Raw genomic sequence first — 20000 nt, forward strand, 5'->3', positions numbered from 1 at the left:
ATTCATGCATTCATTCACACATCGCTCACTCTTCCGATCTCTCTCACACACACAGACTCTCTTGCTTTCATGCACACATTCACTCACACAGACACACACACACACAGTCATACAGGCATTCACTTAACTGACGGCCCAGGTTTTGCAGCTTATTAGTTCGCAGTGCCCCTGTGAGGAAGCCACGGCGTACACTTTGGGAACCCCTGCTCTACATATAAACTTTGTTTCCATTAATTATATACCTGAAATATTCTTAATATGGTTACACACTTTACAATGGCCACAACCAAACACAGCAACAGACTCCTGAGGAATGCTAGTAAGGGCCATATTTAATAATTCTAAGTTAGCATATCTTCCATAAGAAAATTTTACAAATTTTGGAAACAAATGATGCAGTAGTTCATTTTTATGCACAACATACCGCAAATCCAAAATTGACTTTCTCATTACTTTTGAAAATAAAGAGTATCTAGAACCAAAATACAAATCTCTTCCTCAACCCCCAACAATTTCAGAAGTAACCCTACCAACACTGCCCTTCTTTAAGACAACACTTTTAGCTATAGCTTTACCTTCCATCACTTCCACAAGAGCCTGATTAAGATCTATTTCCTTATAACCTCTTTCCATAAGCCTTTCTTTCATTTCCAACAAAAAACTCTACCCTACAGCATTTTTCTGAGGTATTACGAGCAATACACTTAAACTCACCAAGGGGAAGATAATTTATTAAATGGGGGGAATACATACTGTCTGCATGTAAGAAATGATTGCAGTTGTTGTGTCTTTCGGCTTTTCCCGGTTAAGGGTCGCCACAGTGGAACTCCAGTCTGCTAATGATTGGCAGTAGAATTTTACGTGCTGAGTTGCCAGCTCTGACGCACAACCTTCAATGAAGGTACACCCATTCACACATGTCTCCACACAGAAGATGCTTTAGCTGAGAATCGAACAGGACAACGTCTTACTGTGAGGTGACAATGCTACTGCAGCACCACCACCGCAGTTAGAAAAATTGCAGTAGATTTCCTAAAAGGAAATGTTACAACTGTTACAAACATGTTTTTTTTGCCATATCTTAAGATAGTCAAGCTGAAGTCATGGATATTCATTATGACAGCAATACTATCCTTTTCTGGGAGGGAAGACAACCACGAAGCTTGCATGAAGCACATAGAGGAGCACAATAAGGTTAGACAGAGTCATTCTGCACAGACATCCTCAGCAAAATTAAATAAACAAAGGAAGAAATCAGGAGTATGAGCTAGATGTTCACAGCACTCCGCAACGTACTTGTACTGATGGCTCATGACCCACTTAAGAGGAATTTTCAGTGATAGGAGCTGATCATGAAAACAACTTCCAATGCCGTAACTTCCATGGCCATGTAAATCCACTAAAGTGCAGTTCAAATGCATCTTCCCTGTTGTGAATACCTTTGTGTTGTGGGTAGGATTACCTGATGGCACTATAACTGCATCTGGCAACATTTTGTTGCAGACAAAGGGGTATCTTTTGCAAGGAGGTGAAGAAGGGCCACGCCATTAGATCATGACCTGGTTCTCAAGTTCAGAATAAAAAGATCCATTTAACCTTCCATGGAGGAACAGGAGGGAGAGACAGAGAGTAAGTACTACTGCACCATCCAATGCATACCTGAAATAATATAAAGAGTTCCTTTACCCAGCAGAACCAAGAACCAATAATTCAGAGCAGAGATGAACCAAGGTCTTGAATATGTGGCCAAGTGTCTCTCCAAGGTTTTTCCCATAAAGTATTTTTCTTTGAGAGGTCATGAAACTTTAGCAGTAACAACATTTGTCCAGTATGTTAACTATGGATTGTTAGACTATACAGCCACTAAAGTATGCATGCAAGCAAAAGACTGAAAGCAATACTGATATGCACAAAAATAATCTGTACAACTTGCCTTAAGATACTCTTACCAGGGTGCCCAGAAAAGAATGTATGTGGATACTACACTCAGTAAGTTTAGTGGTAATAGTTACTTGTACACGTTTAGTTCAGTTATTATATGTGGACTTAAGCAGGTCTAACTTTATCAAGAATATCAGTAAATTTAAATGGTGCAAGGCTAAATTTAAGAGTTAAAATCATAGGGCTAGGATAAAATCATAGTAGTTGAGGAGTATGATAAAAAAGAACAATTACATTACCAAGATTATAGTTGTATTTTGCATCTGTAAAATGGATGCATAAAAATATGTAAGCCTGACCAGCTGTTAATGGTGCATCGGAAATGTCTGATATAGAAACACCAAAAGGAACTAGCCACTGACTACTAGTAAAACCAGCTAGAATTGCTCAGTTCACAGAACTAATTATCCACCACAAACATGGTGTTATTTTTACATGGTAAACAAGACCACAAGTAAACCATAAAATAAAATGACCAAAAATAAACACAGAACAATGAAACAAAGGTTTTCATAAGAAGCGCTTTCTTTTCCTTAAACAAAGGCACACATTAAAAGCACTAAATACAGTTTCATAAGTTCTTGGTCATACATTTATATAGTCAGTTTCTTAAAATATTAACCATTTATCTAGTTGACTTAATTAATTTAACCATTAAGAAGCCCAACAAAGTTAAACAAGAAAATGCAAAAGTAGCAAAATCTTGGAAGGGGAACAAGCTTTCTTTGCCACCCATATAAAGGCTTTGCCACCAAAATCCCTTTAAGTGCTTTTCCTTTGATCTCCCACTCAGCACTCGACAACAGGCAACAGCCTGCCATCCTAGCACATCACCTCCTCCACCATCAGGAAAGATCAGCCACTGAATCTTTTTCATTCCTCTCTGTCTGTATGCTCAACAAATGTCCAAACCATTAATCCAGCTCACCTTGCTTGGGTCAGAGTTAGGGCTTCCCTCTATAACAAGGAAACTGTCTGAAAAAGGCATTTTTTGCACCAACACCTCCACATCTTTAAATATGATAAATCCAGGACTATGTAATCTTTGGCACAAGGAGAAAGCATGTTATCCACCCACAGTTGTGCGAGCTCACTCATTTTAGTCAGAGTGATTTGGGAGAGTATTAAAAATTATGAGTTATTCCCATTTTGTGTTTAACTGGTGTGATCTTAGGCATGGATCCCAAATCTATCTTTTTGTAGTAAGTCGCTTGGTAGTCATTCAGCTAGTTTATTAGTAGTCTTTGGCAGCTTTAGTTAGTTTACATTTGAAGATGTAGCAAACTTCTTTGGCTGGTGTCAGTAGACTCAGTCTTTACTGTACCGTGCATCAGATGAGAGCTCAGTGTTGCAGTCCCTAATATTTCTGGAAGAAATAAATGCAACTAAATATAATACCCTGTTTGTGGTCATTACTTTACCCATCCACAGCTGGTTCTTTTGCCATAGTGATGATTTCTGTACTGTGTGTTTATTAGACTTTCGTGGCACTAATTCCCAGCAGCACTACAAGTACTCAAGTCCCAGTCACTTCATGACAATTGTCTCAAAGCCAAGGAACAGAGCATCTAGCAGCTTGGATAGGCTCAAACATGAATATGAGTTCAGGAAAGCAGCTGCTACAACTTCCTAACCACATTATTTGAGATTGAGAGAGGTAAATGTGGTAGCCATGGTGAAGGGCTGGAAGGGGGTGGGAGTGTGGATTAGGACATGGTTCAGGAAGAAAGTTTTAGGTCTCCACAAAGAACTGCTAGTCCTTGACTGGAAACTCTGCTGCTTCCCCAGGAAAAGTGAGCTGAAAAAAGTGTTGCTCCTATTCCCACTGCAGACTTCTCAGGGATCAGGTTTCATAAGTAATCTCAAGTCCCCTGGATTACATGCTGGGCAACATTTCTTTCTCTCACAGAGCTGAAAAAAGTCATAAACTTTGTATTGCTCATGTTTAGTAAGCAATGTCATCCACCAAAGTCCACACAGTATTCTATGTTTTCCAATAGATGTCGATACCCTTTAATTTCAGTAGCTGTTCTTTTACCTGCAGTCCGTGTGATAAGTCCTACAAGTGGTATGGGTCCTGATGGAATTAATAGATCGTATATATTATAAATGTAGCAGCTTCGTTAGTAATTTGTAATTTGTAATTGAACTGTACCTACATACCAGAACCCTGCAATACTTCAAATAGTGTTCCTATTAATAAGGGAGACTCAGTAACAGACAGACCTTCTTCTATGTTAGTCTTACAGATAATGTCCTTTAGAGCTCTGAGTGGATCCTCTATCACTATTGGTAGAAAGATTATTCTTCATACTTACAGACATGCACCCACATGGTTTTATTTCAGTAAGGCCCTTGAATGGCACTTTTATAAATTGCTGTGACATAAAGGATAGCAGTACGGCTACTGGTTCACTGAGTACAACAGTGTTTATGGATCTGTGCAGGCCAGGGATGTGCCATTCCACATGCCTGTATAATTACAACATCAGTGCTCATGGCATCAGTGATGTCATGGTTGAGGGTATTTACACGTGTGTATAATTACAGCGTCAGTGCTCATGGCATCAGTGATGTCATTGTTGATGGTTTTTACACACATGTATAATTACAGCATCAGTGCTCATGGCATCAGTGATGTCATTGTTGAAGGTTTTTACACACGTGTGTAATTACAGCATCAGTGCTCATGGCATCAGTGATGTAATTGTTGAGAGTATTTACACACGTGTGTATAATTACAGCGTCAGTGCTCATGGCATCAGTGATGTCATTGTTGAGTGTATTTACACACGTGTATAATTACAGCATCAGTGCTTATGACATCAGTGATGGTATTGTTGAGGGTATTTACACACGTGTGTATAATTACAGCGTCAGTGCTCATGGCATCATGGCATCAGTGATGTCATTGTTGAGGGTACTTACAGGACTAAAGCATAGTAAACACATTGTTATACCAAAGGACATCTACTCTGATTAGGAAAGTAAAATATTACTAGTTAGAAACCACAAGTCTTGGGCATAGTTTTACATTACTACTGTGTGACTTTGATGAAAATTGACCTAGTTGCTTGAACAGGGAAAAGTTCTGATATTATAAAATATCAGAGTAGCACCAACAACAAAAGACATTACTCAGCAACAAATGACACTTAAAGAAATTCATTCCTGATGCAATTCAGATAACCTGGTATTACCTTTAAAAATGTGTCATTATGCATTTTGTCTGTAATTACTACAGGAGAGAACTTCTGGGGCAATATATTTTGAAGTCATTTGACATAATGAAACATCTGAATATAATTACTGTGAAAATCATTAGACTTAGTAATGATGGCTCTAATTTTAAAAAGAAAGCATATTCAGTTTTCACATCAATATCCTGATATATTTTTTTCAATGCATACATCTTTGCTAGAATGCTTTTGCTTGACCCTGGCAAGATATTTTACTGAGTGCTGCAGTTAGTTTTACATTCATAACATCTCAAAAGCATGAATTATACTTTATCTGTTCCTGTTTTATTAGATAGAATCCAAACTCAAGAAGCATGTTTATGTTGTTAATATCAAGGAATCAGAACTTGTCTTAGTCACTTGAAGGGTTCTTCCAGGCTATGCGCATCTTTCAGGGCTTTAATGATTATGTGTTAAGTTCATTAAAGTCAAAGGAAATTTGTTTTAAGTAAAATATATTTATGAAAAAGCATAAAATGAGGCAATGTTTGTTCACAGCATTTACCAAGATTGTGAACACACTAATATCCATTACTTTAAATCACTGAATAGCTTCAAGAACATTTCAATTATTATTGTAGTCCTCAAAAATTTTCATTATTCATTTGAATTTGAACTCCTATGACATCCCGCAGTGTTGAGTTTAGTACAGCTCTAAAATGAGCCCCTACCCTATGTAGGCTCTTTATCTTTACATGACAGTATGGAAATGACTGCCCTTGCTGCATTACTGGGTCTATATTAAATAAGCAAATGCTAAAAAAGCGAACGCTTATTCATCGACCCTAGTTCAGCAAAAGCTGAAAATGCCGAACACTCGGAACAGCAATTTTTTTTCCCAGGAAAAAAATCGCTATTCCAAAAAAAAAAAAAAACCTTAAAACAGTATCTAATGTGGGGGGTTTCACCCCCACACACCTCTACTTAAATATACCAACTCCAAGATCGCACCACAGTGGAGGAAACGGCAAACTCCCAAAACCGGACCAGCAATTTTTTTCCCTGAGAAAAAATTTGCTGTTCCGGGTGTTTGGGATTTTCAGCGTTTGCTGAAATAGGGTCGATGAATCAGCATTCATTTTTTTAAGCGTTCGCTGACTCAGTATAGACCCTCATTACCTACCGATTGGTATTTGCCAGTTTTGCCTCCTAATGCTCCTTCTCTCCACTCTAACCAAGGTTCTGTCCAGGCCAAACAGGTAAATGCAAATACATAAATCAGAACATATAGAGGCAAGTTAATACAAATACATAAGCGTAACATATCTTGGCAGTGATATTACATAACATTCAGATAAAGCAGAATCAAATTAACAATAAAGTTTAAAAGCAAGTTGTATTATTTACAAAGGGTGCTCTAAGCAACAGAGTAGTTTTCATTAAACTTGTACAAAAGAAAATTAACAGGGATAAGGACTATCCAGTATTCACGATAACAGAGTCATAAAAAAGATAATTGGTAAAGATGAAGTTTTTGCAAAGCATCTGCATTAATATTCTTTTTGAAGATGGTTTTGTAGAAATTTTATAAATAACTTGATATTGTCAATCAATCTGATGTTATCAGAGATGGAATTCTAGGAAGCAGGGTTTACCAAGGATCTTTCACAGATTGAGAGAGGGAAAAGGAAGTCTCTGAAGTTGTAAGGCATCAGAGTTGCGGAGTGTGCAGTAGGAATGTTTTATTTACATCTTGTTTAATAAAAGTGGACTACAGTTAAGATGAAGGATTTTCAAAATGAAGATATTCAAAACTACAGAGGGCCTGGCTGTCACAGGAAGCCTGTTTGCATTAGTGAGAGTGTGGCAGTGATATTGCCTGAGTGAAGAGAGATAGATATATGGTAGCACATTTGTTTCCCACAGTTTCAAGGAGGGATGCAGGGCATGAAGCTATAACTGGAAGTGCAATTTCTAGTTTGGGGATCAGAACATTTATGGCAATAGAATTTGGGCTGCATGGGTAGGTAGATTAGAAATGTTATAAGAAATTTTAAGTTGTAATGGCTTAATTTTTCTGTGCTATAATATGTTTGCAAAAGAGTGATGAGGGTGAAATAAAAGTCCAAGATACCTTTGTATTTGAAGTTTAGGGAGAGTAGCACAGTTAGAAAAGTGACAGCTACAGATGGTGAATTACAGAGTTTTTGTAGTGTACCAAATAGCAGTGTATATTGTCTGAGAGTTTTGTGTTGCACAGTCAGTTACCGATAGAAGAAAAGTCTTCTTGGATTTTATTGGTGAGAGAAGCTTAATATCTACTAGCCTAGTAAAAAGAATATAATCTACATAGGGTGTATAGTTGATATGAGGGAGGTACAAATGAAGGTTATTAATGAAGACAAAAAAGAGATGAGGGCCGTGGACTGATCCTTGAGGTGTGCATTTGTTTGTGGCTGCAGATAAGCAGGTAATATTGGATCCAAGGATGCTGAAAGAGTTCTATGAAAGGTACCTGGAAAAACATTGAATTACATCAGAGGAAAATCCTTTGTCAAAGAGTCTCTAAAAAAGTAGAGTATGGTCAATTTATTTATTTATTTATTTATTCATTCGTTCATTTAGTGAATGAGTGAGTTAGTAATATGCTTCTGTTGATCAGGAAAGTCTGACTAGCCAGAGCTCATTTTCATGGCAGACCCAGGGAGACATCACAGGACATTTATATTAACAAGTGGACTTCAGACATGTATATAAGGAATGCATGAGAGGGGTAAATCAGTTAATGGGTGGTAGTTAGAGAAAGAGACAGATGAGTGGTAGTGTTTAAAAGGGGTGTAATGATTCAAGTGAAGGAGGCAAAGTTGTTAGGAGCATATTGGTTCAAGTACAGCAGGGGAAAAGTTAGAGATTGGTAATAAGAAGTTTATGCTTTCACTAATGGTCTAACCATGGTGAAGAACATGAGCATGACCAGGACTGGGTAAGGTATTGTTTGAGATGGATTTTATAGCTTTGGAGTTTGTTACTCATTTTTATTTGTGTAGAGATGGCATTCCAGAGTTTGGAGATGTAACAGGAATATAGTGAGTCCTGTGATGAATTATATGTTTTACTAGTGCTTAGTAGAAAGTGATCCCAGGCGGCCATGGTGGTGCAGCTGTTTAGTGTTGCTGCCTCACAGCAAGAGTTTGATCCTTGGCTGGGGTGCCTTCTGTGCGGAGTCTGCATGTCCTCCCTGTGGACGCGTGGATTTCCTCCAGGTGCTCCGGTTTCCTCCCACATCCCAAAGACATGCTGTAGGTGGATTGGACACTCTGAAATTGGCCCTAGGTGTGAGAGTGCATGTGTGTGTGCCTTCTGAGGAAGGTTTGGCACCAGGCTGGCAACTCGACACCGTAAAACTCCACTGCCAATCATGAGCGGACAGGTGATCTGCTGTGGTGACCTCTAACTGGGAAAAGCCGAAAGAAGAAGAAGAAGACGAAGTAGAAATTGATCCCCAGAATGGAGGTCTCTTTTGAATTGTAGGGCAATAGTATATTTTTAATAAATAACATTTTTCAGGATAATGTATTAGTTTGTGGTGACCAGCTGAGAGTATGTTAGATTGTTGGCAGTGGTGAGTTTAGTTTAAAGTCTTGGTAGCAAATTTATATATTTTGTTGTAACAGGAGGCTAGTTTGAATTTTAGTGTACAGCTTAGGTTTGTAAGGATAGGTAAGGCATGTAACTGGTTTGGTAGCAAATAGGATTAAGCTAGGGTTTTGCTTGCTGACTCAGTAAGGTACTGTTTGGGCCTGTAAAAGGAACCAAGTTTCTGCTGGGTCTTTTTAATTGCTGAATGAATATGTAGATCTAACTTAAGATTGTCATCTGCTACAAAAAAATATATTATGGAAGAGTAGATGTGAAGGCCTTTTCCTCTGTGGAGAGTCTGTGTGTTGTCTAGTTATCCCAGCCTTCAGGTTTCCCTCCCCATCCAGGTCTGCCAGTTGGTAATCTTATTGTAACCTGTATATCAGGGGTTAGTATGCATCATAGATAGAATGCCCAGTAAATTAGTATGGGGTACTACCTCTAGTTATTATTTGCAGATGTAGTCAAGAAAGATCGCTTTGTTTGAGATAAATTTTTAGAGTGAAGAGCATTTTTGTTTTATTGGGACTGAGGAGTAGGTTTGGGTATTTTTTTTTTTGTTCAGGTTTCAATTGAAGAGAAAGAGATTTCAGAGATTTCTTTAGTTATAATATATTGAGGGCTGTACATACTAAAAAGTTGGTATTATCTGTAATATATACTATATTTAATTGATCTGTCAGTGTAAAGATTGTTTATTAAAAAATTGTTGAAGAGAAGGGGTTCTAGTGTAGAGCTCTTTAGAGTGGGAGAGGGGCCCTTCTTAGTTTGACTGTAGATACCAAGTAAGAAGATATGCTTGCACTACCAAGCATAAGAACTAGTTCAAGGGTGATTCAGGTACTAGATGTTGGGGTGATACAGTCCCAAATGCTTTGGATGAGTCTAGTTTATGAACATCGCTATGTATAGTTATAGTTGAATGGAAGCTTATAGTGCTGATGCCTGTGGTGGGATGTTGTGTTTGCTGGTATTTCTATATGGTTGCATTTCTAAATTTTATTCAAGTCCAAAATAGTAAAATCTATATTTCTATCATCCTATATATGCTCTATAGTAATAATATGGTTATTATGGTAGTGTTGGTATAGTCATAAATATCACAGTAACACATTTTCATTATTTTTTTTTTGTTTTTGTGTTTTTTTTATTAAGATTTAAGAGGGTAAAGAGTGGATAAAGGTCTGAAGTTGGTATGTGAGCTGCTGCTGATAGTTGTGTTTGTCAGAAAGTGGATTTTGGTAATGCATGTTTAAAGTTGTGTCTGTGGTGTGTGTCAATGTCTGGAGTGAGATGAAGACTGAATAAGGCTGTTGTTGAGTTTTTCAAGGTTTAAAACTGGTTGAAAAATACATGCATGTATAACATGCAGCTAAGCTCAATAAGTTCAGTTCTTCTAGTTCTTCTTGTTCTTTGAAAACCACAAAACAGAAGAGACAGAACAGACCAGAGAGAATGAAGCAAAAAAATCAGGGAATCTCAGGAATCTGACAAATGAGAACAGTTAGAATAAATAATACTACATATACATTATAAAAGTAGGAGTATATAGAGAGATATACAGATATTATATTAAGAGCACTTTTTTCTAATAAGGTCAGTAGAGAATAAAAAGAATCACCTATCTCAGAAATAATAACTCAGCTGACGATGTATATATATATATTATATATGCACGTGGGGGGGTAGTGTCTTTTAGGGCCAAAGGGAGAGGTACTGTGAAAAGTAGACGTTTCAGCTGACTTTTTCAGTGAACTCACCAATTAATGCTTAACACACATTTAGACCAAGAGCAGCACAGACAAACAGGGTCTTAAACTGGAGGTGTCTCAGTCAACATTAAGAACAAATACAGCTCCAGGTTGGTTAAACAGGATGAAGCTCTGGAGTTCAGCCATGTGCAAGTCTCCATAGACAAGGTTCCTTACAATGTCCAGGCCAGCTACAAGTCACCATCAATGAACCACAAACTCACCGCTCTTACTATGACCTAATAGAGGCACTCACCATCAAACCAAATACCCTATTCATTGCAGATTTTAACTACCCATTTGTAGACTGGAAAACATCCATGGTCTCTAACTCATAAGCACAGAGTTTCCAAGACTTTATCAGCACAAACACCCTGGACCAGATAGTGCAGAATCCAACCAAAAGATAAAACATACTGGTCCTAATACTCATCAACATTGGAGGGAGTTATACCTCCACCCCATGTCACATCCTGATTGGTGAGGTCAGACCACAAAATAAAAATCATCCCGGAAAAAACAACTATACCCATAGCAGTTCTGAACTATTCCAAAGCAAACTGCATCCTATTAAGTGACAGTTTTTCAAAAGTCACTGCTCCCCCAAACCCAAGAACACATCTAGTTATGCAGAATCATTTTGCATAAACCTTTTACAAACATGTAAACAGCTGCATTGAAATTGCAATACCTACCTGAAGAAGTCCAGGTCTCATTGAGGCTGCGATACCTACCAGCAGCAAGTCCAGTTCTAACACCGAACACAAACCCCACTGGTGGAATTCTTTCCTTAGGAGGGTATGTAATATTAGAAAAAAAGTCATGACCAAAATCAGAAAGAGGAACTCTCACAGAGACAAGAGCTCTCTGATTCATCTAAACAAGAAACTAAGAGGTCTAATAAAGTCTAGCAAGGCCAATTACGAGGTCAGGATATCTTCCCAGGCTAAGCACAATCACAAGGCCTTCTTCAGCTATGTCAGGAACCTTAAAGGTAGCAATCATCAGTGGGCAGAACTGGTGGTGAAGGGCAAACCTTCACTAACCAGGGTAATATAGCGATTCTACTCACTAATAAATTTAGCTCTAACATCACCTCCCACTACCTCCTGTGAAATCTCGTCTAGCTTTTCTGTGCAACTATCAACAGGGAGCAGTTCCTATTTGTATTTGCTAAGTTCAAAAACACTGCTTCAGGGGCCCAGATAGTAACCCCAGTTGCCTCCTAAATAGCCTAGAATATTACTTAACAGCACAGCTTGAGGCACTCTTCAGCTACATCCTCAAAACAGATTATTTGTCAGATGAATGGTGGGCCACAGTGGTCACCCTTTTCATAAGTGTGGGTCATTACCCCACCCTGGGAATTACAGATCAATCTGTCTGTCAAGTCTGACATGCAAAGTCATGAAACAAAATAACATGGAAATGAACAAGGAAGTTGGTAAAGTACAGAAGCTGAATCCGTCACAGTTTGGCTTTGGTAAGAGTAGGTCTTTCCTAATCAACCTGGTACTCTTCTTTGAGTGGGTCAGTAAAGCTATGGATAGGGGAAAATAGTGTGTACCACCTACCTTGACTAAGGCATTCAATACAATACCACACTCAGGTATTGTTGACAAACTCTCAGAAACAGACATAAATCCTTACATAATGCACTAGATTTCTGGCTGGTTTACAGATGGGACCCAAGAAGACATAATCTTTGAGACCACCTCCACCAGGAGACCGCCTACCAGCAGAGTACCCCATGGTTCCATGTTGGGCTCACTCCTGTTTGGCATCTGCTTCTTAGAAGTAAAGGGTAATGTCAAAGACCTCTGGCTCACCAAGTTCATAGATGACTGTAAATTGGGAGCAGTCATAGATTTGCCCCATGACAGTAACATCCTAACAGAGGTTCTAACACAAACAGATGACTGTTGCCAAATTCTCAGATTAAAACTGAATGCATATAAATGCATTATAGTGCCCTTTGGGAAGTCATCTACTCAAGTTAATTTCTCTATCAATAAAACACCCCTAAGAGATGACCTGATAGTTACGGATCTGGGAACATATGTAGATAGTAATCTGGCCTTTGGCCAACATGTAGCTAAGATGGTAAGGGAATCATTCTATGTCACCCAACTCATAAACAAGAATATGGCATCCACAACCAAGAAATTTATAGTACCACTCTACTCAGCCCTTATCAGACCCATCATTGAGTAAAATGTCCCCATTGGCATGTACCTAACCGGGCACATACAACAGCTGGAACACACTGAAAGGTTCCTCACTAGAAGAATCCAGGCTATGAATACCCTGTCCTACACAGATCGCCTTAAGGCCCTGCCTCTCTACTCATTCTCTCAGGTTACTGAGCAGTGATCTATACCTAACATATAGAGTATCCTCAGATCCAGCTCTGATGAATCTCTTGCACATTTTCAAAACAAACAGCACCAGAAACACTAGATCCAAGGACCCAAAATATGCCTGGGATATAAATAGAACATGCTGGGGGACTGATATTTGTCTCAAAGGATCCCCTCACTATGGAATAGGCTCACTGTCTACATGTAGCAATGTTCATTCCTAACTCTATTAAAAAAAACCCTTGATCATTGGATAGGAAATTGCAAATTCAACCCAGTCTGGCCCCTGTATCTCTGATGGACATAGGTTGATAGTATGTAAATTAATCCTCAACTAACATACCCCCATAACAATCAGCTACCTCTTTACTAATATATCCCACCAGATAGGCCTCCAAGGGACTCTGAAACAAAACTGAGTTGGATTGTACAACTAGGCTTGTAATGACCATGGTGGTCATTAGCCTAGTATAAACCTGTGAGCCTACAAGACAGTTATGCTATATTTAAATATGACAACATCTCTGCCTACCATAAGTAAAGAGAGTATACTAAGTAATATTCCAAAACTTAACCTTACCTGTCTATGATCAAACTATATTAAAAACTGTGACTTAATAAATATTAAAAATATGTTTCTGCCTCAACTAGAAATAATCTTTAACAAGATGGTAAATGATTCAAACATCTAGGAAACTTGAAATGTGCAGTAATGGTTCCCAATGGTAAATGTAAAGCAAGAAAAAGATATATATCACTCTAGCGAATTGTTTAGTGGAATTGCTTGGCAAGTGTGCAGCAGACATTCTATGGCAGTAGAATAAAAGGTTAAACATTAAGGCACCAATCAGTATGCATTTAAAGGAATCAGCACTTCAGCAAATGCAAGAATGTATTGTGAAGATTTTGTGGTGAATTTGAAAATACAGGATTACAAACTTATACGATGTACTTCAACTACAACAGAACATTTGGAATGCATAACCTTTCAAACTAATAAAGAAGATTGTTTAAGCCTTGATTTTTATTTTAAATGGTGGATCAAAAGCTGGCTGCGTGAAAAAAAAACACGGAGAGTTAAATAAATGACAGTTTAGGTCATAAAAGTCCTTGAAGATTTTTTTCTCTTAGTTCCATAACAGGACACGTTCTTTTCACTTCCATAGCTGTGACTTAAAATTATGACCATCATGAAATATATGTTGATGATTCTGAGTTATTACGAAGTGTCATCATTGAAAGAGTGGTATAGCCACAATGCAGGAGACACTAAATCAAGTTTGTGAGTGGTCCACCAGTAGTAGCATTGGTTCACCAGTTAAGGCTTTTGAATAAATTTAGAGGTCTTTTTGAAGACTGAGCTAAGAAACTGTTTAATTCAGTAACACTGGCTATGAGAACATGTGAGGATGAAATGTGTAGAGATGTTGGATACTAGTGGAGATCTCTTTCATATTTAGTTAACAAAATGACAATGTGCATAAATAATCCAGTAAATCAGTATAATACATTTTATATATATATATATATATATATATATATATATATATATAAAATACAATTTTAGATTCATAAACATGAACACAAAGAAACTGCTAATGCTCTTATTTAACACAATTGTAACAAATAAGCCGGAATATGCATGGTTACTGTTGTCACTCTCTTTAAACATAGAGTAAAAAATTTCAGAAGTGATATTGTTGGTGTTCCATTTAAAGTGTAAGGACAGGCTGGAGATACTGATTGAATCATTTTAATATACAAGAAACTAAAGGGTGATATCCTAGTATTTAAGGTCTTCAAAAATGTACATCTTTTTGGAGGAATTTGGTTTATACTTTCGACACTGAGCTTTAAATAAGGCAATGAAATCTGAGACCATAGATGATAATGTGTCAGTCAAATTTGATTGGGTACTGGTTTACAGAAGGAGTAGTAAACATCTAGAACTCACTGAGCATTAAAGTAATATCTGTGCTGAGTATTCAGGCATTTGGGATTACTGCCTTGTAGCTGCTATTTGACAGCTACATAAGGCATAGATACATTGACAAAGCTGTCTAATTCAAGGCCCAGATAAACTCACAAATACCTCTGCTCCAAGTCATGAACCCACAGATAGGCACCTCTGCCTGAGGACCAGGAATGACTGCAGGATGCCTCCATACATCCCAAGTTACTTACCAGACTCATCTGGCCCAAGATCTTTATGCACCACCATTTGCCTCTACCCATGGTGTATATGCATGTATGCTTGTGCTGATGCATTGGGTGCGTGTGTCTTTGGTGGGAGTAGTCAGCCGAGCAAAGGATTATTCAGGCTGCAGAGACTCTGAGAACTGATGAAAATTTAGACAGCTAACTCCATGTGGGGTTACTAATACCTAGTTAGCCTGATGAAATAGGCCAGAGTTGGTTTGAAAAAGGCAGTGACTTGAATATCATTCATAATCCTGTGACAAACCCTGGTTAAAGACTCTTTGACCTCTATCACTCATAAGTAAGCTTTATATATGTTCATAGGTAGGTACTAGGCTATCTGCCTGAGGGCATTTATAAGCCTAACCAGAGTGTGTCGGCTTTCGCCACCCCATTGATTAATTAACTGATCCTCTGTCAAGCAGAGCCAATGAAGTGATCCCAGGGGTGTATTTTCTGTTACCCATCCCACTTGTCAAGGTTTCTCTTGAAAAGTGTTAGTGAGGGGCTCTGCCTGATGTAATTTGGAATTTTGTTCCAAAGCATGGGGAGTTTCTGTGACAGGAATCTATCCCTCCAGCATGTTCTATTTATTGTTGTGGTGAGCTTTAGCTCACTAGAGCGCATGGCTCGCAGTGACTTGGATTTCTTTAGGTGGAGAATGTCCATCAATTCTGAGTTGGACATGGCTTTGTAAGTCGGGCAGAGATCACCTCTGAGTAAGTGATATGCCATTGAGTACAGCCGGAGTTTTTTCAGTAAGGCTGCATAGGACATATGTTTGAGACTAGTAATCCTCTTGGTGAGGTACTTTTGTGGTATTTCCAGCTGTTGGAAGTGTCTTGTGAGGTACATCCCAATTGGGGCATTGTACTCTATGATGGGCCTAATAAGTGACGAGTAGAGGGGCATTATAACCTCTTTATTTCTAGATGTGAACCCTTTAGTAATTAGATGGGCCACATAGAAGGATTTCCTAACTACTTTGGCAATATGATTGTCAAAGGAGAGATTACTATCTACCTGGGTCCCCAGATCTCTTATTACCTCTTCTGTATTAAGGGGGCTGCCACCTATGTGATAATTCATGGGTGTTTTGTTTTTCCCAAATGGGATGGCTATGCATTTTTTGGCATTTAGCTTGAGGCCATGACTTTGACCCCCAGATGTCCGTCTCAGTAAGGCCCTTTTGGAGGATGTCCGTGTCAGCCAGAGAGTCAGTTATGGAACCCAGTTTGCAGTCATTGGCGAACTTGGTTAGCCATAGTCCTCCTGTGTTTGTCTGTACTTCTGAGAAGTATATGCCGAACAGTAGGGGTCCCAGGACCGAGCCTTGCGGGACACCACTTATGACTGGTTTAGAGTTGGACCTGGAACCTTCTATTCTTACCGTGTGAGTTCTGTCTGTAAGCCAGTTGGCAACCCATTTCATGACGTTGGGGTTTATGTTCAGTCTGGTGAGTTTTTCTGTAATACCCGAGTGGGGAATGGTGTCAAAAGCCTTGGTGAGGTCAAGGTAGGCTGTGTGAACCACCTTTCCATCGTCTATGGCCTTGGTGACTGTCTCGAAGAAGTCCACCAGGTTTGCTAGACATGATCTGCCCTTAACAAAGCTGAACTGGGTTGGGTCAAGTGTTTGGAGGTTCCCAACGTCTTTGTTAATGAGTTTCATGATGATGCGCTCCATAGCCTTGCAGACCAGGCTAGTCAGGCTTATGGGGCGATAGTTACCAGGGTCAGTTGTGGCCCCTCCTTTGTGGAGAGGAATAACTGTTGCTGTGCACCATTCTATGGGCATGTAGCCTGTGGAGAGGCTGAGGTTCAACAGTGTGCTTAGGTAGGGGGTTAGTTTGTTCTGTTGTTCGTGCAAGGCGCAGCCTGAGACACCATCTGGTCCCACTGACGCTGTGTTTTTGGCTTTTGAAAGGGCTGTTTTCACCTGTGCGTCTGTGATATCATACATGTCTGAATCCTGTATGTGTGCTTTATTGTATCAGAAGTTAGAACCATGCTCACCAGAATCAAAAACAATGAGGTATGCAAATCAGAATATTTTAATCCAAACAGTAAGCTCATAATTCTTTTTAATTCTTATTGTTAATGTTACATCATTGTCAAGCATCAGTTATTTGCTTTGTGTATCAAGCAGTCCACAATCCAAAGCAGAAGTCACAGCCTTTTACTTACCTTTATTTATTTTTCTTTTTTTCTAGTACTTCTGCATGCTCCTGCTCATCTTCTTGATAGAACTTGTTGGTGGCATTCTTGCTTTCGTCTACTGCCAGAAGGTAAGTACTACAATGATTATTTCTTCACTGCTTTTACCTCTTTAGGTAAAGGGACAGAAGCCCTGTAAGCCTTCTGCCAAAATGTGCTGTGGAGACAGTAGGAAGGCCTCTACAAAATGTCAACAGAAAGCTTAAATGACCTGGGACAAAAATAGTTAGGAAGGATTTCATTGCCTAAGGAGTGAATGAAGACTGCACTTTAAAATTTGCTTTTTGCAGCCAGTGTCCTGCTGTAGGATATTGCTGAAAAACAAATGAGGATTTAAATACAGTATTACTTCTGCTACTTGTAGCACTGAAAGCTTAAGTCTGGACACAGCTCTTAGCCATCAACAGGGACATCCACAATTTTATTTTGGTTCCAAGAAGGAGATAAATGAGGTAATTCTCTTAACAAAGCAGCTCAGAGGTTAGCCCACTTAATCCCTGAAAGAGATCAGCTTTATTCCTTAATTGCGTTTCACATAAAATAATTCATCTGCAGTGTGTGTGTGTGTGTGTGTGTGTGTGTGTGTGTGTGTGTGTGTGTGTGTGTGTGTGTGTGTGCGCATGTGTCTGTGTGTGTCTGTGTGTGTGTGTGTGTGTGTGTGTGTGTGTGTGTGTGTGTGTGTGTGTGTGTGTGTGTGTGTGTGTGTGTGTGTGTGTGTGTGTGTGTGTGTGTCTGTGTGAGCGTGTGTTTGTATAAGTCTCTACACTTTTAGACTAATCTCTTCTACTAATCCTTTACATTTCATACAAATAATTGTCTGTTGATGGAAAGCCCCAAATGCACACATTGGACAACAGGTCCATAAATAGCTTTGCTCTTACCCAGTGACTACCGGTCTGACTTCTGGATATCCATATTTGGTTGTCTATTTTGTACATACCAGCTGAGGTAGGGTCCCCATCAATCTGTCAGAACTAAGGATAGACACTTTGTACAGTTTCTTTTAGGAACAATGGAATATGGGCTTTGGGAAGAGAATACTGCCTTGGTGTTTTCAACATTGTAAAAGAAGTACAGTAACATTAACAACAGTAATAAAAAGAGTGGCAGTAAATTTTACCAGAAGCTAGTAATTAATAGGCCCACTTCCACTAAAATGGTACACTGGCAGAAGTCTTATTGGACAATTAGGATATATTTCCAAGTACAGGGAAGTTGCTACAGAGATTTTTACTACAATGTGAAGGGAGGGTACTAAGAAAGAGAAAATTATTTGTATTTGTTAAGGAAATTCTGGGACAGGTTGATATGACAGAAATACAATATGTAGTTTATACATGTAAGAGAAAAGATTTATTAGTTGGGGCATAGATTACTGGATAAAGCATTTTGTAACTGGTGACCATTGTATGGCATTAGAAGGTGATGAAAGATGGACAACAGGGAGAATTCTAAGTTAGTGGAACAATTAGTAGAGTTGAGTGATAGGAAAAACAGAATCATTATGAAAAAAACAACAGCTAGCATTAAAGGAGATGCAGTGATCATGGGTTATTGGGCAGGTGACTCAGAAAAAGAAGCTGTCTGATTTGTACAAGGATGAATGAATAAAACAAGGAAAGGAAGACAAGGCTGAATATTCTGTTAAAATGGAAAGCTATTTTTAGCTTATTAGAATAAGGAAGAAAATAAGAGATTTATAGCAAGGAAAATTATGTAATGGGCAGGTAGACAAAATGTAGGATAAAAAACAGAGGTATAAGATCAGAGTAAGAATTAGCACTCATGTATGGAACATAACAAGAATATGTTATTACAGGGACAGTATTCAAGGGAAAAGTCATTTCACTCAGGCATCACAGAAATATAGGAGAGTGATACATTGTTGAAAAGGAACTTTCTTTCTAGAAACTCGATGAGAAGTGTATCACCTCCAACCACAGGTAAAGACAGGAAAAATTTGATGAAATTAGAGATGGAAAATATACCTAAAACTAGCTAGTATTCCTGGTATTGAGAGCATCAGGTATGGCTACAAAAAAAAATCCTGTATGTATATATATATATATATATATATATATATATATATATATATATATATATATGTGTGTGTGTGTGTGTGTGTGTGTGTGTGTGTGTGTGTGTGTGTGTGTGTCTGTGTGCACGCGTGTGTGTGTAGGCATTGCATTTGTTGAAAGATGGTTTTGTCAACAGAATTTGGTGGACTAAACAGATGGTTGACAGGTGACAGGTGACAGTAGGTGTGTGAGAGTGGAAGATTTTCAGGGTTGGAGAATATACCTTTTCACCAAGAAGTGTGTGATCTTGGAGTTAGTATATAGAATTATCTGGGGGTGTGGGGGTGCAAGGAGGCTTGCCCCATACAAAAAAGGATGTTTTAGATTTAGTTTTTTTTTATTTATTTTGCATGCGTCAAAGTTGTTGCTTGGTGCATGCATAATAGTGTGTCGATGTTTGCATTGTCTAAAGTTTTGTATTGACATTGTGAATGTTGACATTTGGGTTGTTCGATACATATAAACAGACTGATATATACATACATATATATATATATATATATATATATATATATATATATATATATATATATATATATATATATATATATCTATATATGTAGGTTTACTAGCGTTAGTTCGAACGGCAAAACATTTGCCATTCAAAATATCGAAACCTAAAACCAAAACCAAACA

At 38.4% G+C, this 20000-nt stretch overlaps 1 protein-coding gene across 3 annotated transcripts in view; it reads left to right on the forward strand.

The window, feature by feature from the left end:
* Nucleotides 1-20000, forward strand: part of TSPAN11 (tetraspanin 11) — a 1665259-nt gene that overhangs the window by 1209563 nt on the left and 435696 nt on the right. For all 3 annotated transcript variants that reach the window (XM_044087577.1, XM_044087575.1, XM_044087576.1), the window contains exon 4: nt 17283-17357. In XM_044087577.1, coding sequence (XP_043943512.1) covers nt 17283-17357 — 75 coding nt within the window. The remainder of the gene's footprint in view (nt 1-17282; nt 17358-20000) is intronic.

The sequence above is a fragment of the Protopterus annectens genome, chromosome 11.part0, assembly GCF_019279795.1.
Source record: "Protopterus annectens isolate FY-2018-M chromosome 11.part0, PAN1.0, whole genome shotgun sequence".
NCBI lineage: Eukaryota > Metazoa > Chordata > Ceratodontiformes > Protopteridae > Protopterus > Protopterus annectens.